We start from the raw sequence: 12175 nt of genomic DNA, 5'->3' as shown, positions 1-12175 counted from the left end.
GGTGCATTTGTTAAAATCAGGGAAGAGAATTTTTGGACCAGATATTTTGAAATATTTGACAACCACCAGGCAGGATTTTTGACAGGTCAAAAATGAAATAGCTCACAGACAGCAACATTTGATGCATCTCTGATGGTTGTTAATGCTAGGAGCATTAATAATAAAGTTTTTTTATTGGAAAATTTGCTACATTCCCACAAAATTTATGTTGTTATTTGTGAAACATGGTTAAAGAACAATAACTAGAAACAAATTCTGTCAGGGTATAAATGTTTTTACTGTAACAGACATTCTAACAAAAAGTCAGGTGGAGGTGTTATAAGAGGGATTAAAGATGGTTATGAAACCTGTGATTATTACATGTTTAATGATAATGCCAATACTATAGACTGTGTAACTGTGATAATAAACACAATCCTGGAATATGTATAACAATTGTTGAAGTGTATAGGCCACCAAGTCACGTGCAGATGACCTAGAGGAATTCATACATTTCTTGCATGAAACACAGGAGGCAAGAATAATATTAGCTGGGAACTTAAATTTACCAGAAATGGGCTGGAATAATATTGATTCAACAACATTAGTAAGGAAATTATTCATAGCATCTATTCAGGAACAACAATTGCTTCAGATTGTAAAAAAAAAAACTACCAGTGGATGGAACATACTAGACATCATTTGTGTTCCTAAAGAAATTACTGTTACTTCCAATCAAATTTTACCACCATTGATGTGCAGTGATCACGGGGTTATAAAGGTTAATTTGTTGCTAGATAATTCTGCCAAACTGAAATCTAAACCAATGCACAGAAGGTTAACTACAGATTATAGGGAACGAAAATGGTCACTATGTAAAACTAACTGGAGTGAGGTGTTCAGTGGAAAAACTGTAGATGGAATGTAAAGTTTTGAAAGAGAAATTGTTTGAGTGCAGAAAATCAAAAAAATGTTTAACATCAGGATCTAGGCATAGAACGTCAGGGAGGTATATTTCCATAAGAAGAAGATATCTGATTAAGGTGAGAGACAAAAATGTAAGAAATGGAAGAGAGGTGGAACTACAACTTTGAAAACTGAAATAAACAAGCTGGACAAGCAGATTAAGCATAGTGTGAGACAAGATCAAGAAAAATTTGAAGGGATTTTATATAAAGATAATGAGCATAATAGGAAACTTTTTTATACATACATAAGATGTGGAAGGAGTAAAAACATACAAATTGATAAACTGCAGATTCTAAACTTTATTCTCAAACACAACAGATTATAGATATAGTTACAAAATCTTATGCAAAACAGTTTGTCTGCACAAAAGGTGTTATAAGTTGTCCTAGTGACATCCAGGTAACCTCAGATACTACAATCACATTAGATTATATTGAGAAAGAACTGCGCAAACTGGATCCAAATGAAACACAGGGAGGAGACGGCATTAGTAACAATGACCTGACAAGACTTCCACAAGAACTTACAGTACCGTTATATCTAGTAGTCATTAGGTCATATAAATATGGGGAGATTCCTCAAGACTGGAAATATGCACTTATTAAAGCTGTCTTTAAGAGAAAGGGAAGTAGGACAAACCCAGAATCATACAGACCCTTAGGTCTACTTTCATGTTGTGGAAAAATAATGGAGAAGGTAATATTGGATAAATTATTGTCAGAATTGGATAGGTTGGGACTTGAAACCATATATCAGCATGCATATGTTAAAAATAGATATATTACTACCTGTAACATGATGTTCTATAACAATATAATAACAGCTATGAATGAAAAATTGTGCTTTGGTGTAATTTATATAGATTTAACTTCAGCATTTGGCATTTGACAGGGTCATACACAAAACACTGATCAATAAATTAGAATACGTATTGATGTACTCTTGATAAGACTGATATCTGTATGTCTTACAAATAGGACATGGTAAGTATCATACAGCAACTGGATAGGTGAAATCCTTGGTTACAGTCAGGGTGTCCCACAGTGCTCTGATCTAGGCCTTTACTTGTTTAGATTGCATCTTTCAGACCTAACATTTTGACATGAGGTGTTCTACAGTCTGTATGCAGATGACTTGAAATTGGGTAAACTGATTACATGTGTTATAGATAAGGTATGTCTGCAAAATAACTTGACTAAATTGACCATTTGGGTACATGAGAATAATATGCTGATAAATGCATCAAAAACTAAGCATGTGAGATCTGGGAGACATGAATCAAAAGGTGAATATTCAGTACAGCACATATTGATTGAAACTGTAGACTAATTTAAGGCCCTGGGTATATGAGTAGATCCAGCTATGGGTTTCTCTAATCATATCAACCAATCGGTTAATGATAGTTATAGAACTATAGATTGTATAAAAAGGTTTGTAAAGTCTAGGAAAAACAAAATGATGAAGTCATTGTTTGTTAGTTACATTAGACCCAAACTTGAGTATGGAATAACAATATGAAAACCCTGTAAGAAAACAAGCATGAGTAAACTGGAAAGGGTACAGCAGAAATATAACAAGGGTATTAATAGATGTGAAAATTTAAGTTATGATGAAAGACTAAAATATCTGGACTTGTACAGTGTCTCTTACAGATATCTAAGAGGAAATCTTATTCAGGTATATAGGGCATTTAGAGACACCTACCTCTGTGAATATTTGGGGTTATCAAAAAGTACTACAGAATCATTAGACAACCTACATAAGATTTTATAGGAATAAGAAGTCTATTAATTGGTTCTCTGACAGAGTAGTTGATGCATGGAACATACTACCAAATTTTATTAAAGCAAGTAATAGTCTACATATTTTTAAGAACAGCCTGGACACTTATTATGGGAACAAGTGTTTTGGTATATGGGCAAGCTAGAAGGGCATTCATGCCCATGCTTGAAATATTTGTATGTATGTAAAATCTTTTATGTCCTGTCACCAGACATCATGTTGTCATTATTACATTTATATAGCTAGAACATTTTGAACTGACAAATACTTATTTTGTGTATACTTTCTTACAATAAATAATCCCCTTAAATTTGCTTTGATCTTTGTTTCAATTTTTTTTGTTTCTCATAGTTTTTATTACTGTTAAATGTGGAACTTTTTTTCAGGTTTTAGTATGGCTACAGAACAACAAGCCTCAGCTACAGAAACTAGCATTGTGACTTCTGAAATTCGAACAGCAAGTGAAGCTACAGTGAGTGTTAGAATGGTGAATAAATTTAATATGAGAACAACTGCTTCCATGGGATCTTCTCTGAAGCCAACAACAGTGCCATTGTTTAGATATATGTCAACAGCTGAAACTGATGCCCCAGAGAAGCTTGACTCAGAAGGTACTCATTTTGGCTTTTGGTGTTTAGATTGAAGCATGACTAATTATGATAATATGGTTAAGTGTGATCTATCACATCAATTCAGCAAAAAAATAAAATAAATGAAAGAAAGCATTTAGTAATAATGTTTTTTTCTTTGTAATGGATATTTTTGTATTAAAGGGTATTTGAGCTTAACTGGGTTTGCAGAAAGTTTGGACTTCTCTATTGAAAAGCAACTCTGTAATGAAGTGTGCACTTTCATGTTACTGATTATGTTTTTGGTTTAGTACCTGTTTCCTAAAGTAGTAAGCAAGCTAAATAACAGATTCCTTATTTAATATTACTATTGTACATCAGGTTTCTGGCATAATTTCAGGATATTTGTGTGTGCGAGTTTGTGGTGTGAATGAACTACCACAGCAGGAATAGCCACCCAGTGATGTAAACCTTGGCTCCAGATGACACAAAATGGTTCCTTAAAAGAAAGCTGCAAGGAGTTAGTGTGCATGCGAGTTTGTGGTGAGAATGAACTACTGCTGCACAAATAGCCACCCAGTGATGTAAACCTTGGCTCTAGATGATTATCAGTGGAAAAGTGACCCAGACCACATTTGCAAAAAACGGAAAAAAAGGAGTTGTAGATAGATGGAAAGATGGATTAGCACACATGGTCCCTACCCTAAAGGGAATTCAGTCCCAAAGCTACAGAACCATCTCAAAAATTGAAATATGCCATGAACATTTCCTGCTTCCATACAATGTTAACTGAATCCAACCACAACAATTACCTCCCAAACTCCTACCAAATGTTGCATCATGGCACTGTTCAGTCCAGTACTTTTAAGGGCGAAGGCTGACTGAACATAAAAAGTTGTTATTTAGGTTTCTGTTTTATCGTGTATTCTTCCATTTTTCCTGAGATAGTTTAAAATAAACAAACTTGAACTAAAAGTCTGGGACTATTTTATGTCAGAAAAAGTGGAAGAATACACAGTAAAACAAACAGAAACCTAAATAACAACAACACAAATATAACACAACACAAAATGTAACACCATTGTATAATAGGCATATCCCATGGCTGGGTGTGGGTAATGCTCGATTTACCCAGCCTAGGTTATTGCTATAGTATTAGACAAATGTGAACAGCAAAAAGGGTGTAGTCCAACAAAGATATGCTTAAGTAGAATCTACAGCACTGAGAGGTGGCATGAGAACCAGAGGACCTAATGAAGTACTTTGTAGGAATTGTAAAGTACATCTAGAACTTGTCACATTTACTTATTTGTCTTTGAAGCATTTTCCATTTCCTTGTCATTTTTGCCAAAACATGATTTAAATATTTAATATCCATATCATAGACATTATAGCTGCTACAGTGATACATTAATTTCTATTATGAAAGTGAACAGTTGTATACCAATGCACTATTACTGTCTGCTTGTTAGAATCCCCAGACTTATCCAGCTAAAGCCAACATTAAATAAATTCATCTTTTTTGAAGTGTCATTTTGACATATCTGCACAGGCTTTGATTTTACTAAATATCTGAAGTATGCCATTATTGTTTTTGTAACACCAGTCTACAATGGTTGCACAGTGTTAGTTGACTTAGAATGATGTAGCACATAGCTTATTGTAATAGAGATGCCTAGCCTGTTCATACTGTCTAAAATGCTTCAGTTATTAGCATTCAGAAGTATTTTCATCTTACAAATGTCATGTCAGTTTCTTCTTTCCAGACACTTTTTTTAAAGGCATCCATACATTGTTGGAATTAGTGCAGGTAACTGATTACTGAGTTAGATCACTGCACACACCATGGGTGTTTTGCTTCTGCCCGCCACTAGTAAGCCTTTTTTTTCCTTCAGTTTGACACATATATTTGTAAAGCACAAACTAGTGCTATGGGTCCATGTGAAGGAAGGTATTGTGACTCTGTGAAAGATTGTTGTACTAAGCATTATATGCATGTAATTTCTGAATCATGAAATAAAAAAAAAAAAACACTAGCACCTAGTGTAAGTTAATGTCACTCAGTTGCGTTTGAAAGAGTCAGGTTATGATCTTCAAACAAGTCATGATAATAAGAAATACGCATGCCAACTGTCAAAAATGCTGAAATTACATGCTATACCAGCAAGCACAGTGAGTTACTACTTAGCATTAGTAAGTTCTTAAGTTAGATAAAGTGTTCAAGCCTTGCGTCTTTCAAGGAACACTGTTTCAGTAATAATTAGATGAAACAAAATAGCCCTAGCCCAATCATCCAAACACTTCCATCTGCACCTCTGATATATTCAGGTAATTATTCCGTAGTTGTACCACTCTATGTGTTTAATAACACGTTCTGTTCTTTTTATTATATAACTCTAAACAGAACTTTAAATTATAGTGTCTATATATCTTTGGATTATTATATACTTCCATACCCAATAAAGACTGAAGAAAAGAGTCATTAAACACCTTATAGGTAAATAAAAGTTGACCCCCTGATATATCTGTAACAGAGTGTATGAAGACCCACTGAAGCACTTCTCTCCTTATACCATAACTGCTTAATATCTGATTTCAGCTTCAGTCTCATTTGATACCTTTTTAGAATTGGGAGATAGAGAACCCACTAATGGTGAGAGCCTTTTACACTTCAAGCTATACCCTTCAACCAACAAATCATCAATCAAATTATCTTCTCTTTAATCTAAATTTCTTTACTTATTGCTGATATCAGTCATATCAGTATCAAATTTTATAACAAAAGACTCTATTTTTTATATTTTGAAACATTTGAGCAATCAGATTTGTTAGTACAAGAACTCCTGACTCACTTTATTACAGCATGTTCTAAGAAACCTGCATGTATCCCTTAAACAGATGGCATAACCAATAAGTTATCCACAAAAACTTTAGACTTGACCAAATCTTCTTTGCTGGTTTGTTCACATTGTCTGCATTTAACAGATAAAAATGCCTCATTTGAAATAACACTTGATGAATATAATGAAATTTCTTCTACTAAATATGTTGGTGTGGAAGATTTCCTACCGTTCTTCTTTTTCTTCACACCAGTAATATTCCCAGCTTTCGTTTTCCTCTTAACTGGAGTTTTAACCTATTTAAAAAGTAAACTTTTCCCACTTGTTTTCAACCTTGATCCTTGTTTAACTTCCGTCTGATCAGCTCTACCTCCCTTATTTCCAGCCATACTTTCTCAGTCTCATTACTTGTTATATCTAAATGTTCTGTCAGTTTTTAACAAATTCAGAAACAGACCTTAATCCTACTCCACTGCTGCATGTACATTCAGTTTACAGTTTATTATTTACAATTAAACTTTAATGTTCCAAACGTTTATTGTTAATGCACTTTTGTTCTATATCAGAACTTACCTAAATAAAGAATCCATAATAATCAGTTACTAACTATTAATTCAGTTCTTATACTTTAATCTATCTAGCAAGTAAGTTATTAACCTATAACTACTTAAATACAACAATATTCAAGCTCCACCAAGTAGCAGAATATAGCGTCTGCTCAAGAGCAGAACAGTTAATGTTCAGCACAGATTCCAAATAGGAAAACCCCCATTAAACAGCATATACTTTCAGGGCTTTACAGCTAAATAAAACTACTGAAATGTTTTCTACATCATATGCAGCTGAGATGTTACTTGTTGCTATTGTTGGGAGAACACTGAAGCAGCAGCCCAAGTATAGAAAGCAGATGCAGAAATGTACATCATGTCACAAAAAGCTCAGAGTTGTACTGCAAGCTCTGACTGACAAGGAAATTCTACAGGTTTTCAAACCTTTGCAAGGGTACTGTTATAATGTATGTATGAGAGCCTTGAAAACATCAGCATTTGCCAATATGGATTCACTAGTAGATCTTGCATAACAAACTCAGTATCTTCTTAGCTAAACATAACAGTACTCCAGTGGATATTATGTACCCAAATCTGACAAAGGCCCTTGACCTTGTGCCTCATTTTTGTATTGTTAAAGTATTGGAAGAAAATAATTGGAACCCTTATTTGATTACATGGATAAGGAACTGGTTACATGGGAAGTCATCTAAAACCTACATAGGTAATGTTAAACTGTATCAACACAGACCACTTTGTGGAGTAGGGGTTCAGTTTTGGGCCTTTTTATATTCTATGTAGCTATGTCAACTACTGATTATATCCAAGTTTGCAAACTATTTAAAAGTTACAAGATTAGTTGTAACTCTGAAAGATCAGGAAGTACTCCAAAATTATGTTGTGAAATAATAAAATATGTGGATAACATATACAGTGTAATAGCAAGAAATATATGGTACTTAAAGGATAATGTAGAATCCATAGAATATCAATAATGAACTGGTCTCCATATGTATAAACAGAATGACCTCAGGATTCTGATAACTAATGATCTGAGGTTTGCAGTGCATATGAGGTCACAGGTAAAAACATGTTATGGAATAATCGGACATTGTTTAAATGCATTGCTTCTGGAAGTTGTCCAAAACTAACACCAATATATTTAAAAAACATCATTGGACCTACACTTGAATATGGAAGTGTTTTTTTTTGCAGTTATAGCCTTGTTGATATCAAATAGATAAAAAAGTACAAAGGCACTGCACTAACAATGTTATTTGTATTAACTTTAAATATGAAGTCCGACTTAAAAAGATGATTGCGCATTCAATCCATTAGCATTTATATACCGGGGACTTAATTTGCTATTGTTGGGAGAACACTGAAGCAGCAGCCCAAGTATAGAAAGCAGATGCAGAAATGTACATCATGTCACAAAAAGCTCAGAGTTGTACTGCAAGCTCTGACTGACAAGGAAATTCTACAGGTTTTCAAACCTTTGCAAGGGTACTGTTATAATGTATGAGAGCCTTGAAAACATCAGCATTTGCCAGTATGGATTCACTAGTAGATCTTGCATAACAAACTCAGTATCTTCTTAGCTAAACATAACAGTACTCCAGTGGATATTATGTACCCAAATCTGACAAAGGCCCTTGACCTTGTGCCTCATTTTTGTATTGTTAAAGTATTGGAAGAAAATAATTGGAACCCTTATTTGATTACATGGATAAGGAACTGGTTACATGGGAAGTCATCTAAAACCTACATAGGTAATGTTAAACTGTATCAACACAGACCACTTTGTGGAGTAGGGGTTCAGTTTTGGGCCTTTTTATATTCTATGTAGCTATGTCAACTACTGATTATATCCAAGTTTGCAAACTATTTAAAAGTTACAAGATTAGTTGTAACTCTGAAAGATCAGGAAGTACTCCAAAATTATGTTGACGAAATAATAAAATATGTGGATAACATATACAGTGTAATAGTAAGAAATATATGGTACTTAAAGGATAATGCAGAATCCATAGAATATCAATAATGAACTGGTCTCCATATGTATAAACAGAATGACCTCAGGATTCTGATAACTAATGATCTGAGGTTTGCAGTGCATATGAGGTCACAGGTAAAAACATGTTATGGAATAATCTGACATTGTTTAAATGCATTGCTTCTGGAAGTTGTCCAAAACTAACACCAATATATTTAAAAAACATCATTGGACCTACACTTGAATATGGAAGTGTTTTTTTTTGCAGTTATAGCCTTGTTGATATCAAATAGATAAAAAAGTACAAAGGCACTGCACTAACAATGTTATTTGTATTAACTTTAAATATGAAGTCCGACTTAAAATGATGATTGCGCATTCAATCCATTAGCATTTATATACCGGGGACTTAATTTGGGTAGGAAAATGTTTGCATAATAAAGACTTAGTGGTGACATTAGGTATCTTGTTTTGATCAAATGGAAACATGACTACAAACAACAGCATGCTGGTGATTCTTGATTTAAAAAACAAGCCAAGTGGTTAAGGCTCTTTGACGATGCAAAACACTTGAATAAGTTACCTCTGAAAATAAGGTAATCAGAAAGTCTGTCAGTATTTTAAAAAAAAGTATGGATGATTGACTTGTAGAAATGTTTTTTGGACCGTTACCTCATGGAAGTTATCTAGGTGTGATTTCTTATGAGGGCCCTTAGCCAATTCAAACACTGAAACACTGAATTCTCTTACACCTGATGCTTATGCTTATAATTTATGTTGCTTGTAACAGTAAATGGATTAGAAGTGTGCCAGTCAGATACCAGAATATTAATAGATAGTAAGGCATACAGTTTTCTGCTGAGATAGTGCATTGAAACTTTTAGCCTCTTAACTGCTGCAGTTGTACATAATGGTACCTATGTATGCAGAAAAGGCTTGTGATAGGGTGAGATGAGCATATTTATTTGCAGTACTAGAAAGGATGTGATTTCCATAATAAATCACAACACTGTTAAGCAATATTTATAGGGGATAGTACCCGTATTAAAGTCAGTTCAGAACTCTTAGCCTCATTTAATATAAGTAGAGACACCAGGTAGGGATACCCTGTGACTCCCTTCCTGTTTGCCTTTTATTTAGAGTCATTAGCTCTGGCATTAAGAGATTCATCTATAAGAAGGATTAGAACAGGAAGGGGAAGGCGTAATTATCTCTTTGCTGATTATCTCTTGGCATATATATGAGATCCAGAAAACTAACAGAACTGTTTTACCACTCTTGTGGACTTTGGACAAGCCATATTATGTATGGTAAATATCAAAAAGACTTAAGCTATCTCCACAAATTTTACACTATCAAAAGAAATAGTAAGGAAACATTCAAACATCTGGTGTAAAAAAAAAAAAAAAAAAAAAAGCACTGGCCTCCATTATAGAAGAAACAATTAAGGACGCATACTCAGAAATTAAAAAACAGTGTTTAGTAGGGCTGAAATAGTAGAACCTATTAGATTTAGACTAGAAAATACAGGCAATGCAGATTAGATTTATATCTGTTTCAGGTGCTCCCCTTTTATCCAGGAGACTCTTTCTTTAGACACCTTCAGACTGTGATTAAGTGGGTTTATTTGAGGTGTATCTAAGCCCGTAGTACTTTGGGACAAGTTAGTACTAGCAATAAATTGCGGTTTCCCTAATTTGAAATCTTACTGGTGTTCATCTTAGCTGAGACTCCTACCACAATGGAATTATGCTAAAGTGCAAGCAAAATGGATCAAAACAAGGAATAGAGAATTGGAGAAAATGTGTAAAGACAATTAATTAGTAGGCTGGATGCTACTGAGTGAGTATGTGACATATGTGTGGGAAGAAGCTGTAAAATGCAGAATTGGTTTATTAAACAAGGGAAGCTTGCTACAATCAGAAATTAATGAAATGGATGGGTACACACAAGGAAGTAAGGTAGGTACTGGTCAAGTCTGGAGGAAATGCAAGCATTTTTAACATAGGATGAATTTAAAGAGAACGTATAGGCAAGAGGTATTAAGTTTTTATTATGTAGAGGTTCAAGTGAAGTGTACAAAAAGTGAAGAATGTGGTAGTATGTGTGTATATGTCGAGAAAGAGAGAGATCCCTTCTTGGGAGAACATTTGAATGGTTTAATGTAAATAGGAAGGTACCTAAAGAGGTAGTCTCACATCTAGTTTAAATATTGAGAAGCCATAATATAAGGGGCAAGCAGAAATTAGAGAGAGAATTGGAAAGGCATTTGGAAGTGAACATATTTGAGGAAGAGGTTTATATGGGCTTGAAAATCACAAAATTAAAGTTTAGATTACTTGCCTGGAAATGTCTACATAAGTATTTTACATGCTGTGTGGACCAAAATATATCATACAGTGTCAAAACTTTGATGGAGGTGTCAGGAGAGAGGGTTTGGAAATTAGGTGCATATTTTGTGAGAATGCCTAGAAATTAATGAATACAAAAAAAACTGTTGAGTGAATTATTCCAGCAAGTATGGCCAGAAAAAGGGGATGTCTCCAACATAACTTTTATGTTAGGTTTCTTGAGGAAGGGAAATTGGAATAAACATTAAAAAACTTTGTTAGGCACAATAATGCTGCAAGGGAAAAAGGTACTCCAATGTACATGGAAAAAGTCTGAGCCAGCAAAGGGGATGGAATTAAAGGCGTTATTGATGGAAATGTTTTCTCAAGAAGCATTATTAATACAGGAAAGCAGCAGTCAATGATGCAACAAGAAGTGGGTTTATTGGCAGAGAGACATAAAAATCTTGGGAGGAATGAATGGGAAGTGTTAATATATAGAATAACTAAAGAAAAGGAGCATCATGGAAAGGCAGAGCCCTTAAAAACAAGTAAGAAAACAGGGCAATGATCCAGTTTGACCAACTGATTGAGAATGTTTTTTCATTTTCTTATGTTAATTTAAGATGTTAACCAGGCCCAAAATACATTAAGAGGAAAGTCAGACCGGAAAAAATGTAATATGTTTAACAAATTTCATTATTGAGCCTGCAGTAGTTATGTGGCTTGTTACATCCATGTTGAATAATTATGTGATCTGATCTTTTTGTTCAAAAAGTATTGAATAAGGGGTAACAAATGAAGAAAAAAGATCAGAATGCCATATCCCAAATCAGAAAAGTACAGCTGGAGTAAGACAGAAGTAAATCACAACGTCGTCTGTGATGCATTTTTGTGGACACGGTACTATCTTATGGTTTATTTTGATCATTACAAAAGTCTATTTTAAAATGAATACCAAAGTCAAGAGTTCCACTATTAAAATCTAGCCTGTGCTACCATAAAAAAAACAAAAAAAAAAAAAAAACAAATAAAACTGCCCACGCGGCTGCTTTTCTGATGCAGATGGAGGCTTAAAGTGAGAATTACTTGTAGTTAGTTATTTCATTTATTTCTGATACCTTTTCACTTTATCTAAAGTGTGTTTTTTACATTAACAAGG

The 12175-nt window shown here is 34.0% G+C and overlaps 1 protein-coding gene across 2 annotated transcripts in view; it reads left to right on the top strand.

The window, feature by feature from the left end:
* ARMH4 (armadillo like helical domain containing 4) overlaps positions 1-12175 on the top strand; it is a 1007214-nt gene that overhangs the window by 540912 nt on the left and 454127 nt on the right. Inside the window, exon 4 of one of the 2 annotated variants that reach the window (XM_044074444.1) lies at positions 3117-3341. The exons of the other annotated variant lie outside the window; for it this stretch is intronic. Within the exon in view, the coding sequence (XP_043930379.1) occupies positions 3117-3341 (225 nt within the window). The remainder of the gene's footprint in view (positions 1-3116; positions 3342-12175) is intronic. 2 annotated transcript variants of the gene reach the window in all.

Source organism: Protopterus annectens, chromosome 6.part0, assembly GCF_019279795.1.
Source record: "Protopterus annectens isolate FY-2018-M chromosome 6.part0, PAN1.0, whole genome shotgun sequence".
In the NCBI taxonomy this organism is placed as follows: Eukaryota; Metazoa; Chordata; order Ceratodontiformes; family Protopteridae; genus Protopterus; species Protopterus annectens.
Note: the sequence above shows the minus strand (reverse complement) of the source record. Positions and strands in the feature narration are given on the sequence as shown.